The sequence below is a fragment of the Salvelinus alpinus genome, chromosome 6 (assembly GCF_045679555.1).
Source record: "Salvelinus alpinus chromosome 6, SLU_Salpinus.1, whole genome shotgun sequence".
NCBI classification, from domain to species: Eukaryota; Metazoa; Chordata; class Actinopteri; order Salmoniformes; family Salmonidae; genus Salvelinus; species Salvelinus alpinus.
Genome location: NC_092091.1, coordinates 51,831,631 through 51,852,625, shown reverse-complemented (window position 1 = coordinate 51,852,625; position 20,995 = coordinate 51,831,631). Strand labels below are relative to the sequence as shown.

At 44.0% G+C, this 20,995-nt stretch overlaps 1 protein-coding gene across 1 annotated transcript in view; it reads right to left on the bottom strand.

The window, feature by feature from the left end:
* LOC139578838 (microsomal triglyceride transfer protein-like) overlaps positions 1-20,193 on the bottom strand; it is a 44,303-nt gene extending 24,110 nt beyond the window's left edge. Inside the window, exons 1-10 of the mRNA XM_071406918.1 lie at positions 20,007-20,193; positions 18,137-18,327; positions 16,060-16,203; positions 13,921-14,028; positions 13,244-13,500; positions 12,746-12,896; positions 12,206-12,363; positions 11,636-11,804; positions 8,945-9,052; positions 4,775-4,987 (exon numbers count right to left, since the gene is read on the bottom strand). Of these exons, the coding sequence (XP_071263019.1) occupies positions 4,775-4,987; positions 8,945-9,052; positions 11,636-11,804; positions 12,206-12,363; positions 12,746-12,896; positions 13,244-13,500; positions 13,921-14,028; positions 16,060-16,203; positions 18,137-18,327; positions 20,007-20,067 (1,560 nt within the window). The 5' untranslated portion in view covers positions 20,068-20,193. The remainder of the gene's footprint in view (positions 1-4,774; positions 4,988-8,944; positions 9,053-11,635; positions 11,805-12,205; positions 12,364-12,745; positions 12,897-13,243; positions 13,501-13,920; positions 14,029-16,059; positions 16,204-18,136; positions 18,328-20,006) is intronic.
* Between the last annotated feature and the right edge of the window lie 802 nt (positions 20,194-20,995).

Genomic DNA, 20,995 nt, shown 5'->3' with positions numbered 1-20,995 from the left:
GCCAGGCTGGTCTAGCGCGGGCACACATCTATGATGTTGGCATAAGTTTGAACCCGACCTAATGCCCATTAACACAACTTCTCTCTATAGTTCCGCACTGCTATCATCCTTTCAATAAAATCTGAAAATACACACATATACATACAGTCGTGGCCAAAAGTTTTGAGAATGACACAAATATTAATTTTCACAAAGTCTGCTGCCTCAGTTTGTATGATGGCAATTTGCATATACTCCAGAATGTTATGAAGAGTGATCAGATGAATTGCAATTAATTGCAAAGTCCCTCTTTGCCATGCAAATGAACTAAATCCTCCAAAAACATTTCCACTGCATTTCAGCCCTGCCACAAAAGGACCAGCTGACATCATGTCAGTGATTCTCTCGTTAACACAGGTGTGAGTGTTGATGAGCACAAGGCTGGAGATCACTGTCATGCTGATTCAAATCAAATCAAATGTATTTATACAGCCCTTCTTACATCAGCTGATATCTCAAAGTGCTTTATAGAAACCCAGCCTAAAATCCCAAACAGCAAGCAATGCAGGTGTAAAAGCACGGTGGCCAGGAAAAACTCCCTAGAATGGCCAAAACCTAGGAAGAAACCTAGAAAGGAACCAGGCTATGAGGGGTGGCCAGTCCTCATGAGTTCAAATAACAGACTGGAAGCTTCAAAAGGAGGGTGGTGCTTGGAATCATTGTTCTTTCTCTCTCAATCATGGTTACCTGCAAGGAAACACGTGCCGTCATTGCTTTGCACAAAAAGGGCTTCACAGGCAAGGATATTGCTGCCAGTAAGATTGCAACCATTTGTCGGCACATCAAGAACTTCAAGGAGAGCGGTTCAATTGTTGTGAAGAAGGCTTCAGGGCGCCCAAGAAAGTCCAGCATGCACCAGGACAGTCTCCTAAAGTTGATTCAGCTGCGGGATCGGGGCACCACCAGTACAGAGCTTGCTCAGGAATGGCAGCAAGCAGGTGTGAGTGCATCTGCACGCACCGTGAGGCGAAGACTTTTGGAGGATGGCCTGGTGTCAAGAAGGGCAGCAAAGAAGCCACTTCTCTCCAGGACAAACATCAGGGAGACACTGATATTCTGCAAAAGGTACAGGGATTGGACTGCTGAGGACTGGGGTAAAGTCATTTTCTCTGATGAATCCCCTTTCCGATTGTTTGGGGCATCCGGAAAAAGCTTGTCCGGAGAAAACAAGGTGAGCGCTACCATCAGTCCTGTGTCATGTCAACAGCAAGAGGCGGGTGGACAAACAAAACCCCACAAATTCTGACAAACTCTAAGCATTGCAAGAATGGGCTGCCATCAGTCAGGATGTGGCCCAGAAGTTAATTGACAACATGCCAGGGCGGATTGCAGAGGTCTTGAAAAAGAAGGGTCAACACTGCAAATATTGACTCTTTGCATCAACCTCAGGTAATTGTTAATAAAAGCCTTTGACACTTATGAAATGCTTGTAATTATACTTCAGTATTCCATAGTAACATCTGACAAAAATATCTAAAGACACTGAAGCAGCAAACTTTGTGAAAATTTATATTTGTGTCATTCTCAAAACTTTTGGCCACGACTGTACACACACAGTGCATTCGGAAAGTATTCAGACCCCTTGATTTTCCCCAGATTTTGTTACATTACAGCCTTACTCTAAAATGGATTTTAATTCTCAGCTATCTACACACAATACCCCATAACGACAAAGCAAAAACAGGTTTCGAAATGTTTGCAAATTTATTTAAAAAATGAGAAATACCTTATTTACTGTACATAAGTATTCAGACCATTTGCAATGAGACTCGCAATTGAGCTCAGGTGCATCGTTTCCATTAATCATCCTTGAGATGTTTCTACAACTTGACAACTTGATTGAGTCCACCTGTGGTAAATTCAACTGATTGGACCTGATTTGGAAAGGCCTGTCTATAGAAGGTCCCATAGTTGACAGTGCATGTCAGAGCAAAAACCAAGCCATGAGGTCGAAGGAATTGCCCGTGGAGCACCCAAACAGGATTGTGTCGAGGCACTGATTGGTGGAAGGGTACCAAAAAAAATTCTGCAGCACTGAAGGTCCCCAAGAACACAGTGGCCTCCATGCCTCCATTCTTAAACGGAAGAAGTTTAGAACCACCAAGACTCTTCCTAGAGCTGGCTGTCCGCCCAGCCAAACTTAGCAATTGTGGGAGAAGGGTCTTGGTCAGGGAGGTGACCAAGAACATGATGGTCAATCTGACAGGGCTCTACAGTTCCTCTGTGGAGATGGGAGAACATTCCAGAAGGACAACCATCTCTGCAGCCCTCCACCAATCAGACCTTTATAGTAGAGTGGCCAGACGGAAGCCACTCCTCAGTAAAAGGCACATGACAGCCCGCTTGGAGTTGCCAAAAGGCACCCAAAGGACTCTCAGACCATGAAAAACAAGATTATCTGGTTTGATAAAACCAAGATTGAACTCTTCGGCCTGAATGCCAAGCATCACGTCTAGAGGAAAACTGGCACCATCCCTACGGTGAAACATGGTGGTGGCAGCATCATGCTTTGGGGATGTTTTTCAGTGGCAGGGACTGAGAGACTAGTCAAGATCGAGTCAAAGATGAAAGGAGCAAAGTACAGAGATCCTTGATGAAAACCTTTCTCCAGAGCACTCAGGACCTCAGACTTGGGCAAAGGTTGACCCTCCAACAGGACAACCACTTGTTGTGTAAGCACACAGCCAAGACAACGCAGAAGTGGCTTCAGGACAAGCATCTGAATGTCCTTGAGTGCCCAGCCAGAGCCCAGACCCAATCGAACATCTCTGAGACCTGAAAATAGCTGTGCAACGATGCTCCCCATCCAACCTGACAGAGCTTGAGAGGATCTGCAGAGAAAAATGGGAGAAACTCCGCAAATACAGGTGTGCTAAGAGTCACACCCAAGAAGACTTACAGTTGAAGTCGGAAGTTTACATACACCTTAGCCAAATACATTTAAACTCAGTTTTTCACAATTCCTGATATTTAATCCTCGTAAAAATTCCCTGTCTTAGGTCAGTTAGGATCACCACTTTATTTTAAGAATGTGAAATGTCAGAATAATAGTAGAGATAATGATTTATTTCAGCTTTTATTTCTTTCATCACATTCCCAGTCGGTCAGAAGTTTACATACACTCAATTAGTATTTGGTAGCATTGCCTTCAAATTGTTACACTAGGGTCCAATGTTTCAGGTAGCCTTCCACAAGCTTCCCACCATAAGTTGGGTGAATTTTGTCCCATTCCTCCTGACAGAGCTGGTGTAACTGAGTCAGGTTTATAAGCCTCCTTGCTTGCACACGCTTTTTCAGGTCTGACCACAAATTTTCTACAGGATTGAGGTCAGGGCTTTGTGATGGCCACTTCAATACCTTGACTTGGCTGTCCTTAAGCCATTTTGCCACAACTTTGGAAGTATGCTTGGGGTCATTGTCCATTTGGAAGACCCATTTGCGACCAAGCTTTAACTTCCTGACTGATGTCTTGAGATGTTGCTTCAATATATCCACATTATTTTCCTCTCTCATGATGCCATTTAATTTGTGAATTGCACCAGTCCCTCCTGCAGCAAAGCACCCCCACAACATGATGCTGCCACCCCCGTGCTTCACGGTTGGGATGGTGTTCTTCGGCTTGCAAGTCTCCCCATTTTACCTCCAAATATAACAATGGTCATTATGGCCAAACAGTTCTATTTTTGTTTCATCAGACCGGAGGACATTTCTCCAAAAAGTAAGATCTTGGTCCCATGTGCAGTTGCAAACCGTAGTCTGGCTTTTTTATTGCGGTTTTGGAGCAGCGGCTTCTTCCTTGCTGAGCAGCCTTTCAGGTTATGTCGATATATGACTTGTTTTCCTATGGATATAGATACTTTTGTATCTGTTTCCTCCAGCATCTTCACAAGGTCCTTTGCTGTTGTTCTGGGATTGATTTTCACTTTTCGCACCAAAGTACATTCATCTCTAGGAGACAGAATGTGTCTCCTTCCTGAGCGGTATGACGGCTGATTGGTCCCATGGTGTTTATACGTGCGTAATATTGTTTCTACAGATGAACATGGTACCTTCAGAGGTTGGAAATTGCTCCCAAGGATGAACCAGACTTAAGGAGGTCTACAATTTTTCTCTGAGGTCTTGGCTGATTTTGTTGATTTTCCCATGATGTCAAGCAAAGAGGGACTGAGATTGAAGGTAGGCCTTGAAATACATCTACAGGTACACCTCCAATTGACTCAAATTATGTCAATTAGCCTATCAGAAGCTTCTATAGCCATGACATCATTTTCTGGAATTTTCCAAGCTGTTTAAAGGCACAGTGAATTTTAAGTGATGATATCTGTCTGTAAACAATTGTTGGGGAAATTACTTGTGTCATTCACAAAGATGTCCTAACCGACTTGCCAAAACTATAGTTTGTTAACAAGAAATTTGTGGAGTGACTCCAACCTCCAACTCCAACCTAAGTGTATTTTATTTTAGAATAAGGCTGTAGTGTAAAAAATGTGGGAATGTCAAGGGGTCTGAATACTTTCCGAATGCAGTGTACATACAACAGTATATACAGTGCATTTGGAAAGTATACAGACCCCTTGACTTTTTCCACTATTTGTTAAGTTACAGCAAGTGTCCACATACTTTTGGTACTCTCAGTGTATATCGAAATAAGATAAATATATCTAAATATATGGCTCTGGGAATGGCAATCCAGCTTCCCTCATGAATGGTTGTCTGGCTATTCCAATGGCCTCACCTCATCTGTGATGAGGGCGACGTCGTATCTCTGCAGGGCTGTGAGGGAGATGGTGCAGTATGCCCCGACCTCTGACTCAGCATATTTGGAAAACAGGGGAATGGCCTCGGGCAGCAGGGAGTTCTTCAGCGCTAGCAGGTACATCTGAACGTCTGACTCCACCTGCGTACTGTCGGGACCTTCCAGAATCATCTTCTTCACCTCAACCACAGTCTGCGTTGGACATCGGACAAAAACACACACAATAAATCAGCCATTGTATAGTTCCATTTAAGAAATTGTGACTTTCTTTGGTGCATTTCACAACGGGATCATAGAGGGATAATTTCTGTATATTTTCAAACTATCAGACACAGCTACCTCTCACTACTGTTTCACTTCACTATTCCAGTCTGGCATTCCAATAGAGTCACACTTGGCTCAGTCAAAAAAGTCAAATCAGTATTATCTTTGTTGAATATGATTCAATTGCTTAAAAAGGGACATTTAAACACATTTTACTTCATATTCATCGAGACAATGCCTACTCATAGTTGGTTAAAATCATATGATGCACAACAAGATGACGTCATCGGAAACACATATTCATCCATTGTAACAGTCCTGACCTGTTTTATGTTGTTTTTATGTGTTTATGGTCAGGGCATGTGTTTTGGGTGGGCAGTCTATGTTATTCGTTTCTATGTTGGTTTTGGTTTGCCTGGTATGGCTCTTGATTAGAGGCAGGTGGTTTGCGTTTTTCTCTAATCAAGAGTCATATTTAGGTAGGCGTTGTCACAGTGTTCGTTGTGGGTGATTGTCTCCTGTGTCCGTATGTTATGTTCGTACCACATGGGACTGTTGCGTTTGTTTGTTTTCGTTTTCGTTTCGATGTCGTCTGTTTCCTGTACGTAAGTTTATGTTTAGTTATGTAAGTTTATGTTCAGGTCTCGTCAACGTCGTTTTGTTGTTTTGTAGTTTGGAAAGTTTTTTGTTTCGTTTCGTGTTGCCATCTTTATCGTTGTTATAATAAAGATGGCTTATTTCCCACAAGCTGCGTTTTGGTCTAAAGATCCTTCTCTCCTCACCTCTTCCGAGGATGAGGAGAGCACAAGCCGTTACAGAATCACCCACCACGCTAAGACCAAGCGGCAAAGGGAAACTAAACGGAGTAAGGGACAGGAGAGAAAGGAGCAATGGACATGGGACGATGTTTTGGATGGAAAGGGTGTCTACACATGGGAGGAGATCCTAGCTGGTAGAGATCGCCTCCCATGGGATCAGCTGGAGGCACTGAGGAGAGCGGAGGCTACCGGAGAGAGGAACCGGAGCTATGAGGGAACGCGTCTGGCACGGAAGCCAAAAAAGCCCGTAAGTAATTCCCAAAAATTTCTTGGGGGGGGGCCAGGAGATAGTGGGCCAAGGGCAGGTAGGAGACCTGCGCCCACTTCCCAGGCTTACCGTGGAGAGCGGGAGTACGGGCAGGCGCCGTGTTACGCAGTAGAGCGCACGGTGTCTCCTGTACGAGTGCATAGCCCAGTGCGGGTTATTCCACCTCCCCGCAATGGTAGGGCTAGATTGAGTATTGAGCCAGGTGTCATGAGGCCGGCTCAACGCGTCTGGTCTCCAGTGCGTCTCCTCGGGCCGGCATACATGGCACCTGCCTTACGCATGGTTTCCCCGGTTCGCCTACATAGCCCGGTGCGGGTTATTCCACCTCCCTGCACTGGTCGGGCAACCGGGAGTATTCAACCAGGTAAGGTTGGGCAAGCTCAATGCTCAAGAGTGCCAGTACGCCTCCACGGTCCGGTATTTCCGGCACCACCTCCCCGCCCCAGCCTAGTACCTACAGTGTCTACACTACGCACTAGGCTACCAGTGCGTATCCTGAGCCCTGTTCCTCCTCCACGCACTCTCCCTGTAGTGCGTGTATCTAGCCCGGTGCCTCCAGTTCCGGTCCCACGCACTAAGCTACCAGTGCGTCTCCAGAGCCCTGTACCCACTGTATCTTCTCCCTCTACTAATCCTGATGTGCTTGTCCTCAGCCCGGTGTCACCAGTGCCGGTACCACGCATCAGGGATAGAGTAGGCTTTGAGAATACAGTGTGCCCTGTCCCTGCTCCCCGCACTAGTAGGAAGGTGCTTATCATTAGCACGGTGCCTCCAGTTCCGGCACCACGCACCAGGTCTACAGTGCGCCGTATCCGGCTAGAGCCATCCGTCTCACCAGCGCCATCTGAGCCATCCGTCTCCCCAGCGCCATCTGAGCCATCCGTCTCCCCAGCGCCATCTGAGCCATCCGTCTCCCCAGCGCCATCTGAGCCATCCGTCTCCCCAGCGCCATCTGAGCCATCCGTCTCCCCAGCGCCGTCTGAGCCATCCGTCTGCCAGGAGCCTGCAAAGCCGCCCGTCTGCCATGAGCCTGCAAAGCCGCCCGTCTGCCATGAGCCTACAGAGCCGTCAGCCAGACAGGAGCCGCTAGAGCCATCAGCCAGACAGGAGCCGCTAGAGCCGTCAGCCAGACAGGATCTGCCAGAGCCGCCAACCAGACAGGATCTGCCAGAGCCGCCAACCAGACAGGATCTGCCAGAGCCGCCAACCAGACAGGATCTGCCAGAGCCGCCAACCAGACAGGATCTGCCAGAGCCGCCAACCAGACAGGATCTGCCAGAGCCGCCAACCAGACAGGATCTGCCAGAGCCGCCAACCAGACAGGATCTGCCAGAGCCGCCAGCGAGCCATGAGCAGCCAGAGCCGTCAGAGCGCCATGAGCAGCCAGAGCCGTCAGAGCGCCATGAGCAGCCAGAGCCGTCAGAGCGCCATGAGCAGCCAGAGCCGTCAGAGCGCCATGAGCAGCCAGAGCCGTCAGAGCGCCATGAGCGTCGAGAGCCGTCAGCCTGCCATGAGCGTCGAGAGCCGTCAGCCTGCCATGAGCGTCGAGAGCCGTCAGCCTGCCATGAGCGTCGAGAGCCGTCAGCCTGCCATGAGCGTCGAGAGCCGTCAGCCTGCCATGAGCGTCGAGAGCCGTCAGCCTGCCATGAGCGTCGAGAGCCGTCAGCCTGCCATGAGCGTCGAGAGCCGTCAGCCTGCCATGAGCGTCGAGAGTCGTCAGTCAGCCATGAGCTGCCCTTCAGCCTGAAAAGGCTAGATACCCAGAACTGCCCATCAGTCCAGAGCTGTCTCTCTGTCCGGAGCTGCCTTTCAGTCCGGAGTTGCCCCTCTATCCTGATCTCCCTCTCTATCTTTATCTACTTCTATATTCTTATCTATCCCTCTGTCTTGATTTATCTCTCTGTCCCGGTGTTGTCCTTATTAGATATGTTGTTAAGGGGATTTTGTGGGGGTCAAAAGAGGGTGGACATTCTTGGAGGGAGGAAGTTAGGATGGACTATGGTGGTATGGGGACAGCGTCCTGAGCCGGAACCACCACCGTGGTCAACTGCCCACCCGGACCCTCCCCTGGACTTTGTGCTTGTGCGCCCGGCGTGCGCATCTTGAGGGGGGGGTACTGTAACAGTCCTGACCTGTTTTATGTTGTTTTTATGTGTTTATGGTCAGGGCATGTGTTTTGGGTGGGCAGTCTATGTTATTCGTTTCTATGTTGGTTTTGGTTTGCCTGGTATGGCTCTTGATTAGAGGCAGGTGGTTTGCGTTTTTCTCTAATCAAGAGTCATATTTAGGTAGGCGTTGTCACAGTGTTCGTTGTGGGTGATTGTCTCCTGTGTCCGTATGTTATGTTCGTACCACATGGGACTGTTGCGTTTGTTTGTTTTCGTTTTCGTTTCGATGTCGTCTGTTTCCTGTACGTAAGTTTATGTTTAGTTATGTAAGTTTATGTTCAGGTCTCGTCAACGTCGTTTTGTTGTTTTGTAGTTTGGAAAGTTTTTTGTTTCGTGTTGCCATCTTTATCGTTGTTATAATAAAGATGGCTTATTTCCCACAAGCTGCGTTTTGGTCTAAAGATCCTTCTCTCCTCACCTCTTCCGAGGATGAGGAGAGCACAAGCCGTTACATCCATCTTTTGAACTATGAAACATAGGAAAACGCCATTTTCACATTTGATGACGTTGGGGTGATGCTTGATATTATTAATATTTAGTAAAAAGTATGTTTTAATCCCTTTAAGAATGACTTTTGTACAACCCCCCTCATTACAGACACGGGCTAAACATATTTGATAACTTTACTCACTGGTAGCTCGCAACCTCCTTTTTGACAGAGTTTGTGCACAATGGCACCCATGATGATCACCACCGATTCTTTGATGTCTTTACTGCCAATCTTGCCCTTTGAAATGTCCTGAAAAACAATGTGTCATTATCATCATATGATTTATCATCATACAGTACCCCAAAAAACATGATTTTAAATAAAAAATTGCAATTTTGGAAGTCATTAGAGAGTAGGTACAAAATCTAAGGGAAGTAGAAACAACTGCCCCACAAATAATGTTATGTGTTATTTCCTTTAACGCAACACAGGACATAGTCAGACAGCCACAGAAATGCTACAATCAACAATGTCATGAAGGGTGCATTGAGAGCGCTGGGTCGTGATCAGTATCAGTATATTTACAGTACCAGTCAAAAGTTTGGATACCTACTCATTCAATTTTTAAAAAACTACATTGTAGAATAATAGTGAAGACATCCCAACTCCGAAATTACATTATTCCATACATGTTGTAACCAAAAAAAAGTGTTAAACAAATCAAAACATATTTTATATTTAAGATTCTTCAAAGTATCCACCCTTTGCCTTGATGACAGCTTTGCACACTGTTGGCATTCTCTTAACCAGCTTCATGAGGTAGTAACCTGGAATGTATTACAATTAACAGGTGTGCCTTGTTAAAAGTTAATTTGTGGATTTTCTTTCCCTTCTTAATGTGTTTGAGCCAATCAGTTGTGTTGTGATAAGGTAGGGGTGGTATACAGAAGATAGCCCTATTTGGTAAAAGACCAAGTCCATATTATGGCAAGAACAGCTCAAATAAGCAAAGAGAAATGACAGTCCATCATTACTTTAAGACATGAAGGTCAGTCAATCCAGAACATTTCAAGAACTTTGAAAGTTTCTTCAAGTGCAGTCGCAAAAACCATCATGCGCTATGATGAAACTGGCTCTCATGAGGATTGCCACAGGAAATGAAGACCCAGAGTTACCTCTGCTGCAGAGGATAAATTCCTTAGTGTTACCAGCCTCAGAAATTGCAACCCAAATAAATGCTTCACAGAGTTCAAGTAACAGACACATCAACATCAACCGTTCAGAGGAGAGTGAGTGAATCAGGCCTTCATGGTTGAATTGCTGCAAAGAAACCACTACTAAAGAACACCAATAAGAAGAAAATACTTGCTTGGGGCAAGAAACACAAGCAATGGACATTAGACTTGTGGAAATCTGTCCTTTGGTCTGATGATTCCAAATTTGAGATTTTTGGTTCCAACCGCTGTGTCTTTGTGAGACACCGAGTAAGTGAATGGATGATCTTCGCATGTGTAGTTCTCACAGTGAAGCGTGGAGGAGGTGGTGTGATGTGTGGGGGTGCTTTGTTGGTGACACTGTCGGTGATTTAGTTAGAGTTCAAGGCGCACTTAACCAGCATGGCTACCACATCATTCTGCAGCGATATGCCAACCCACCTCATTTGCGCCTAGTGGGACTATCATTTGTTTTTCAACAGGACAATGACCCAGCACACCTCCAGGCTGTGTAAGGGCTATTTGATCAAGAAGGAGAGTGATGGAGTGCTGCATCAGATAACCTGGCCTCCACAATCACCCGACCTCAACCCAAGTGCTCAGCATTTGTGGGAACTCCTTCAAGACCGTCGGAAAAGCATTCCAGGTGAAGCTGGTTGAGAGAATGCCAAGAGTGTGCAAAGCTGTCATCAAGGCAAAGGGTGGCTACTTTGAAGAATCTCAAATATAAAATAGATTTTGATTTGTTTAACACTTTTTTGGTTACTACATGATTCCATATGTGTAATTTTAGTTTCGATGTCTTCACTATTAATCAACAATGTAGAAAATAGTCAAAATAAAGAAAAACCCTTGAAGTAGTAGGTGTCCAAACATTTGACTGGTACTGTATATATAATAAATAAATGTACCAACATTTTCACTTGACCCCCACCTCCTTCTAGCTCTGACTCTATTGATAGCTACATTATTGAGGAAATATTTACTTTCTATGCCTGTGATATGTGGTTGTCCCACCTAAGATGAATGCACTAACTGTAGGTCGCTCTGGATAAGAGCATCTGCTAAATGACTAAAATGTAAAGTTGTAAAACATTGTGCTAATGTTCTTACTGAATATTGCCCTGATGATGAACAAATTACCAGTCTTTCAAACCAGAAAAAAATGGATATGTAAAAAACACAGTAAGTCAATGATTTTCACTGGGAGCCGTGCGTTGGGGGAGGGTACAGTGTTGTGTTGCGCTGTCCGTCAGAAGTCACAATGATGCATTTTGGGGCTCCCGAGTGGCGCAGAGGTCTAAGGCACTGCATCTCAGTGCAAGATGCATCACTGCAGTCCTGGTTCCTATCCAGGCTGCATCACATCCGGCCGTGATTGGGAGTCCCATAGGGCGGCGCACAATTGGCCCATTGTCTGGGTTTGGCTGGGGTAGGCCGTCATTGTAAATAAGAATTAGTTCTTAACTGACTTGCCTAGGGGGGGGTCAAGTGCAAGTGTTAGTACATTTATTTAAATAAATAAAAAAATCTGTCTAACCAATTGAAAACATTGAACTGACTTTTTACCAAACTATTTCTCCCCATCCTGCTGTGTTGGACATGATTTTAATTTATTTTGATTTGAAGGCACCCTAAGATGTAGAGTTTGAGCAAGAGGCAGCCATTGGCCACTCACCACCAAAGCCTGGAGCATTCTCTCGTTGGGGTGCGAGGCAAAGCCACAGGCATACAGGAACCTCTCCTGCAGTACCAGGCCTTTGGGGTCGGCAAAGTTGAGGAACTGCAGCATGGCGTCCAAGGAGTCGGGCGTCTGGGATGAGGTCACGGCGTCCACCACCTGAGGTCTGCAGACCCCAAGAGAGTTGGAGAGAGGCGGTGAGTCAGAAGTCATATCTAAAATGGCACCATATTCCCTATATAGTTAACTATGTGGCTCTGGCCAAAAGAAATATGGAGCGAGAGACAGACAGCAAGGAAACGGGGTGAGTAGTCTCTACATCTCATAAGAAAGCATCAAAGCCTGAGAGAGAGAGAAAAAAAGACACATACAGAAAAAGAGGAGAAAATTAGAGATCGAGAAGAGAAAGAGCGATAGAAGAGAAGTGAAAATAAAGAGAAGAAAAAGGGAATGAAGCGGGAAAGGCAAAAAGAGAAAAAAAGAGGAGAGCTAGAGAAAGAGGCAGACAGGAAGAGAATGAAAAGGAGGGAGAGAGAGACAGAGAGGTGGGAAAGTGCTAGGGATTACAGGGCAGTCTTGCTGGAGCGCTTCAGCACTTGGAGGATCTCGTCCTTGGAGGCTTTCCTTATGCTCTGGATGAGAGCCAGGAAGCTTCGGGGAGCGATGGCCTTAGACAAGCTATCTGGTTCAAACTGCTTCTGGACTGCTTGCCAGTGCTCAAACAGCTAGTGGGACGGGCAGAGAAAAGGAAAAGAAAAATAGTAATGTCTTAATTAAATGTTTGGTCGGCAAGGACATGTATCGACAGTGTGGTATAGTGTTGGTAAATGCAGACTACTAATAAGGGCAGCTTTTCACACTATTGTAACACCGCGTACTCTGATAATTTAATTCTAGCACCATTCCAGCAATCAACCAGGCCAGCATAGTTTTGACCTGCTCTGCCCTTTTTAATTATTCTTTAGCAATGAGTAATTTTTTAAGCATTTGTTTTGGCACTCAATACCATCAATGTAAAAGCTGAATTGAAGAGGAAAAAGTCAGTGTCCAAGGTTGACAACAACCTGAAGCAATTTCTTTGCTTTATTGCTTCTCACAACCACTCACTGATTGACAGCCCTTGCATTGGGATTTGACCTTCTCAGCTGCCACACCAACAGCAAACAATTTCTCATCAAGTGATTTGACAACACTGGCGACATTCTTCCCCGCAGCCTCAAACAGCCCAGTCTCAATTGCTACCAGCGTCAAGCTTTGCCTGAGGACAACATAAACGAACAAATCCATCAATCAGTTTCTGTTCCTTGCTATTGATGTTCTCAGAAAGCCTATTCAATCAATAAGTGAAAAAACAACATTACTTTCACAATGAAAAATGCATGTGTTGAATTAATGTAGTAAACAAAAGAAGAAGAAAATAAACTATTGCCTCAGTTTACAGGATATTTCTTTCACCATTAACATTCCATTTGACTCCCTTGTGTCTTATTTTTCTTAAAACTGCATTGTTGGTTAAGGACTTGTAAGTGAGAATTTAATGGTAAGGTCTACAACTGTTGTATTCGGCACATGTGACAAATAACATTTGATTTGTGCCAACCTTACCTGGACACTATTTTAGCAGCGGTGGTGCGGCGTGCATTGACTGCTAAAATGTGAGTCTCCTTGGCTATGGCTGACTTAATGAAGCCATCCTCCAGGGTGAAAACAGTGACAGAGCTGGACTCCCCACTCACGCCCAGGACCTGAATGTAGGTGGTGAAGCCGGTCTCTGCGGTCTTGCAGGTCTCCAAAGCCTTGGTCCTTGTCACCTGGCCCTGGGCAGCCTTATACTCTACCGTACACCTCCCGGACACGTCATTCTGTTCCCAGACCAGACAGATCAGTCAGCCAAACAAATACTCATACAGAAAACCATTGAAAAACAGTTTTAAGCAATTGTTTGAATGATTTACATTGAGAATTCATTGGAAACTTACAACTGTGCTTTTGGTCAAATTGTATTTTACAGTGCATTATTTAGTTTTTTAGTTTTTTTTTGATGACATGATAAAATGGCAATTACATGAGTATCCACTTATAATTACTTTTTTGGTTTCTCTAGGAATCATTGAAACAAAAATCATAAATAAAATCAATTTGGTGGTTACCAATTGAGTTTGTTAAAAATTACTCAAAAGTAATTTCTCTTAGTAAGTGCCTGCTAAAATAGGACTGTAGAGTAAAACATTTGAATGTTTCCATGATTACCTGTAACTGTATATGTATTGGATCTCATTTACCTCTATGACCTTCCCAGATCTGCATTGCACCTGTAGCAGGCTGGCCACACCCCTCTTCAAGTTCTTAATGGAAGCAGGCTCCGCCTTATAGCAGTAAAAGCTGCTCACCTGAAACAGAGGAATGGAACAACAAACAAGTCAATACGATACGAAAGTGACTTCTTATTTGCTGAAAGTGTGCATAGTAACAATGCACTAGAGTCAAATGACAGGGAACAGTGAAATTAACTGTAGTTTTCTCAGATTAACATTATCTAAGTGCCTCAGATAATGATGAGATGTCAACAAATGGAAAAGGGTCTGACTACATAGGGTCTGACTGTGAACTTCATCTTGAGGGTGTTCCTTGCGAGGGAGTTCCTTTTTTCTTGGCAAGGTATGCACATGGCATGAGCAGGGGCCAATATGAGTGCCATTTTCTTGTCAAGGAATGCCCACGGCAAGGAACGCAACCCAAGACAAATTCTACAGTCAGACACTATCAACCAATCTCTTATTCACTTTCCCAGCATAACTCAACTCAGGGCATCATACTGTAAATCACACTTTGAGGCTTAGATTAAATGACTAGATTGATTAGGCTTTATTTACTATATTTGTTAAAGACTATAACCTTCTTTAACCTTATTTGTCCATATTCAGCCTTTATCAACTCAAGAGATAGAAAGCTTTATTTGAAAAACCATGTCTAACATTGCAGAGATTGCAGAAAAATACAATACAGAAGTACAAAGGTTGCAGACAATAGATCACATTGTAGTAAAAACAAACACGTCACCCTAAGGTCACCATTATCACAAAAGTTTCAAAATCTTGTCACTCGTTCATTATCTTACACTCACCGGACAGTTTATTAGGTACACCACCCTGTTCACAAAAATGGATGGCTCCTACAGACAGTGAGTCACGTGGCTTGTAATATGAAGCGGGCAGACAGGCATCAAGGCATTCAGTTACTGTTCGATTGAACATTAGAATAGGCAAAACAAGTGACCTAAGCATCTTTGAGCATGGTATTCTGGGTTTTTCACGCACGACTGTCTAGGTTTACAGAGAATGGTGCGACAAACAAAAACATCCAGTCAACGGCAGTGCTGTGGACGAAAACAGCTTGTTGATGAGAATGGGCCAAGGAGAATGGCATGAATCATGCAAGCTAACAGACGTCAAATCTGCATCAACTGTGTGATGCCATCTCGTCAGCATGTGAAACGCAAAGGGGGGGGGATCCAACTCGGTAGTAGATGGGTGTATCTAATAAACTGTCTGGTGAGTGCATGTAATCACTTATTATAGTTTGTAATACTATGAGATACATTTAGTTTCAATATGTATAGTCCAGTGCTAAATTGTTACTATTTTCATAACAGATTTAGCTTATCACAATGCATTCAACAGGACATTTACTGATCAACTGGTTCACCTATGCACCTCACCCTGTCTGTGTCATCAAGGAACGGGACCCCTTTGCCACGCCAATGACCCCACACTTGTCTCCCGTGGGATCTGATAACCGGACGGCCGGCAATCTGAAGGATTGACCTTTGCACATACACACCATCTGTCTGGTATTTCCCCTTCCAGCGTCACCACACTAACACATTGCCATTTACTGCTCCATTAATAGTCCTCGGAAATATGGATGTCGTCAAGGATGCTCCGGAAATGGCTCCCATGCTAGATTAAGTATTTCTTATCTTAACTGATTGTAGTAAAAGTGATGGTTGATATAGAAATACATGTAAAATTGCACAATACTTTTATGACCATTGACCTATGAAGACATAACAGCAAAAGTACTACAATGATAGAAAAATAGATATTTGTAGTATATCTAGTATACTTCTGGTAATAATTAATTAAACTACCTACACATTTTACTACATCTACCTATGGCAGATAATCTCCACTACAGTATACCCAAAGTACATTCATGTTCCTAGTAACTGCCTTAAATTCAATCAATAATTTTGCATCGATAAAAACATACAGTAACACTTTACTTAGCGCCTGCAGGTATAATGCATTATGATCAGTTCTAATTATTTTTTAGACCTGTTATGAGCATGAATGAGCCCCTTTATAATGTCTAATAACTGTTTGTTTCCATAGATACAAACCAACATCCACAGCTCTTACCTTTCCGTTTTTCAGGTGCACCATGAACGGCCTTTCCAGTGCTGCCAGCTTCTTCTCTCCGAGAAGGCTTTGCGTTGTTGCGCCCTGGAATATGTTCTTCTTGGCTGAGCGTGGGGCCACATTTTCTATCTTCACATTTGAGATCTGTGGATGGGAATGGAAGAGCTTGTTAGATGATCTGGAGGACAAGGAGGAGGAGGACATAGTCATGTTAAGAAAAAAGGAGGAATTTATAACATGGATGCATGTTCCTCAACGGGCAGAAGAAAAGTTAGTGACTAAAAAGCTTAGGACATTTCAAGCAGCTCAATATCAATATTCTCCAAAGAATACAACCAGAGTGGAAGGTATAGACTTCAAATAGTATTTGAAATCTTTCAAAAAGAATGTCAGTGTTTGGTTTAGCCTGTCTGGAATTCCAGGCAGGCATGTTGGCACTTTTGAGATGACTGCTTTTGGGCCAGGCACGTACAATTAAGCACAACTTAAGTGTAACAGAATTCAAATACTATTTGAACCCAGGCCTTTTTAAATATAATTTAAAAAACAGACTCCCTGAGGGGCCTGTCTGAGAACTTAAGTACTATTTTTACACAATCAGACCAGGCATTTTTTCTATTTGTGCCAATTACAGGGGACATTAAGAACCTCTTTCCCAGGACCACTTTCCCAGGATCATATCAATATGTGGTTGAGTTTCCTTTCCTTTCACATTGTAAACAATATTTTGCATGTATAAACTCCAACATGTACCCTCCCAAAACAAGAGGTGTTTTCCCCAAAAATATTTAATATCCCAGGGAAACATGTAACCAGGTTTGACAAAAACTGTCTCTGTCTGACCCTGAATGAATCTTAAATCAACCCCTACCCCCTACTCACTGCCTTCTCTGCGTTTGTGTAGATCTGAAAAGACTGGATAGGTCTAAGTGTTATAGTGAAAATTCCAACTAGGCTATCATTTGGCGAGGTAGGGTTACTGCCATAAAGCAGTTACACATATCCAATACTATCAGATCTATATATGGTCTAGGGGCTGGGGTTTTAGCGGTGGATTTGGGATTCAGGTTAATCTATCCAACATACATTTAAGTCATTTAGCAGACATTCTTATCCAGAGCGACTTACAGTTAGTGCAGTGGTCGCCAACCGGTCGATCACGATCAATCTTCAAGGCATTCCATATCATTCACCAAATATTTATGTAGAAAAGCCAACGAACAATAAAGGCTTGCGCTCCTTTTTAAAAATCGTGTTGCGCTGTTGCCGGTAGGTGCACTTGATTCAAAAGCCCTGCACACCGGGTAGGAAAGTGTTCCCATGAGACAAACTCCGCCTACCCGGCAAATCTGTGACTAAATCGAGTGCACCTACTGCGCTGCCCAATCGGATAGCTCAAATCACAGTGGCTACAGAGCTTCCATGACCCTGGCCACAGCCACGTTTAATAGGCTACTAGCCTATGTAAGATTTAATAACTTTTAAAACCATGACCACAGAGAGACTCAAGGAATACAGCTGTTTTTATAAGTGAGTTCATGTTCAAGTTTATATTCAGCACTGTCACTGTTTTTATTCAACACTATTACAAAACGCGCTTCTCCGTACTTCCGCTCGGGCTGCAGCTGCAATGAATGAGTAGCCAAGTATCGATAGCCCTGCGTTTTATTATTATTAGCAGCTCGTCGTGTCGATTTTAATATTAAGGAATATTTAACTTTCTCTGGTCATAGGAACAACATGAATTTGTGCATGAGGCAGATGCGGTGCGACTCGAGTTTCGCCATCAGGTGGAAGACGGTGTCCCCTCTCACTGGTCAGTCTCACTGCAGGAAAGGAAGGAGAGCAGGGACCGTGAGAGGCGGTTGGGGAAAATCGTTTTGAACTCGGAATTCCAAGTCGGAAACCCGGGCATCTTTCTAGAGCTCCGACTTTTCAACCTGAAGATCACTGACGTCGTGATTTGATCTCGTTGACCATCAGATGCAGGTACCATCAGTCCAGTACATTTTCCCTCAATGTAGCTATCAGCAAAGTCAGGGTCAGGGTGAGGAGGTGGTGCTGTGCGATTATTTACCACCAGTTGTATGAGCTGGTCGTCCTTGCTGCTGGGGTCTCTCCACACTAAATTGACATTCACGTCACTGGAGATCCTATAGCCGGCACTGCCATCTTTTGACCCCTTGGCCCTGTCCACCAGCACCTCCGTGGTGTAGCTGAATTTGTACAACCGGTCATTGTTCAGCCTGGGTCCAGCAGCACCAGCACCTGAAACAACAAGAGGGGGCATGCTGGAATCACAGCGTAATATCAAAACTCACAGTGATATGAGTGACTTAGGGCAGGGGTTCTCAGTCTGTTTTCTTTTTGAGCCCCACTAGGCCTTTTCAAACTGCATTCTCTTAGCCCAGGGCTATCCTTAACCCTGGGTTAAAATTAGCCCAGGGCCAGTTTAACATCCTTTTACACAAGAATTTGATAACCCTGGCTAGTTGAAACCAACTGTCACTTTTCTGGAGTAGAATATTCCTGTGTCACTTTTCTGGAGTCAATTGGGTGACAACCCAGGGTGTTTGCACTAGGCTAAGAGCAGTTGGAACATGGCTACTGAGACCCTGAGGACCCCAAAGGATTGGGAGTCACTTAGACCAGGTGTTTCTCTATATAAATATCAAGGTCTTTCATCAGTAACTGCACAATGTCAGTAAGCTGATTAACACTAAAGGGCCCTCACTGCTGAGTGAGATGTCTGTCAAAACAACTCCTAAACAAAATAGTTGGTATATACCATTAAGCAGTGATTCAATGAAGGTATTTTCCTCAGCAGTCAATTACTTCCCTTTGTATGTCAATCATTACAAAAAAGGCTTGAGTTCAGATTGGAGGAATGAATTACTCTGTTAGATTTGTAATGTCTTGGCTAGGCAACAATTAACCGTTTAACCATTACACACGTTACCTAGTCCCCTGGCTAATTGCTACTGGTTCGACAGAGAAAGATCAGGCAGGTGGATGAGACTGTGACACATGTAAAACTATGTGTAGCTTTGGGCAAAATACTTCCAAAAATCTTATCCTCTGTAGCAGATTATTTCAAACAGACAGTAATATGTATACATCCTGGATTCAGAAGGTGAGAAGGTGAGCCCTTCATGGTGGTGCAATTGCAGCTTGTAATATTGTGTCATTATTACGAGAACCCTTGTAAACTAAACCTACGATGATCTACGTTTCTGATGGACACAATCAACACTGGAGACAGTGAACGTTGTGGGTGGACTACTAAAGTTCTCTATTGCTCTAATACAGTGTATCATTCCAAAAGAAGTGACATTAGGCCACGAGTCAAGACTGACGTGTCACTTTCGAGTTGCTTCACCAACTGCTGAATCAAACATACAAACCCTGCAGGTTGCCTCAAATGTTTAGGGGACTAATTACTATTGGTTGTGTATTTAAATGTTTATTTAACTAGGCAAGTCAGTTATGAAACAAATTCTTATTTACAATGACGACCTACCCCGGCCAAATCTTAACAACGCTGGGCCAATTGTGCGCCGCCCTATGGGACTCCCAATCACGGCCACTTGTGATACAACCTGGAATCGAACCAGAGTCTGTAGTGATTCCTCTAGCACTGAGATGCAGCGCCTTAGACCACTGCGCCACTCAGGAGCCCACATTACATCACCAGGAAACTCTATTTAACTATTGAATTTAGGAACAAACATGTTTTGTGAATTTGTCCATCTCCAGCGAAAGTGATTTGTTGGTTTCTTGGCTGTTGCAAGACCATTCAAAGGTTTTATGACAGAAGTTCCAAGGTCACTGACTATAGGCCTAGAGCCCAACTCCTAAAATACTCTCTAAGCAAATCACAAACCAACACAATATAAAACAACATATTCATCACACATATCGGTACATGAAAAAACCCAATAACTCACCTCTATTAGAAGCAGAAAATGAAGATGTCATGCAGAGCAAAAGCACAAAGAGAGCTAACATTTTGCACTAAATTAGGAGCAAGAAGGTGATTGCAGGTAAACGTTTACGGAATAGGCGCTCACAGGCCAGAAAGAAAGGCTCAGCTACCCGAAGCTACTCAAATTATGTTAAACGATGTGGAGGGCAGAATCCAAACTCCACGCTCAAGAACTAAGTACGAGATAAAGAGCAAATCATTAACTTGTAGAGCTGAGTTTTGACAATCCCTTCAAATATCGATAAGTGCAATGCCCACTGTCGCCGGGGGATACGGGAGCAGTTAATTTACGTTACGACACCCAATGATCGGATGATAGGCTTATCAACAGCGCATGCACAAATGCGAATTGATATCTATGTTTCGTCCTCAAGCAGTAGCCCATCATGCTAAAATCAGCGAGACAATTACATATAGGCTAAAACAGTAGTTTCACAGCAGTAGCGATACTTCCGAATTCTTCCCAACTTTAAGAAACAAGTTTAAAACAATAAAACTCTACATTTACAAAGTACGTCTAAAGGGGTTAAAACAATGGTGACATTTACCCCTCGGTAGTGAGACGGCGTCAATTTGAGATTGAACCTTTCACCTAATTTTGCATGTCGGTAATAAACAGATTGACATTGTTGCACACACGGTTGAAGAAAATTGACTATACACGTCACACTATAACGGCCAGCATATGAGCCAATGGTAAGTATTTGGCTTTCTGCCGTGTTTGTGTGCGGTTTGGGGGAATTTGTAAGCACCAACTTGAGGTCAGTTTTGCGTTTCCCCACTCTAATGGTAAGGATGGATGTGGGGACATGTGGGGAGGGGACGCGGACTGATCCGTGACCTGTGACCCCCCATTCCCATCAGGGACAAATTTATCTGGGTTTACATTATAGATGATTCATATCTTTGATTACATTGCGAGTGAAAGGGAAATAACAGTTCTAGAATGTA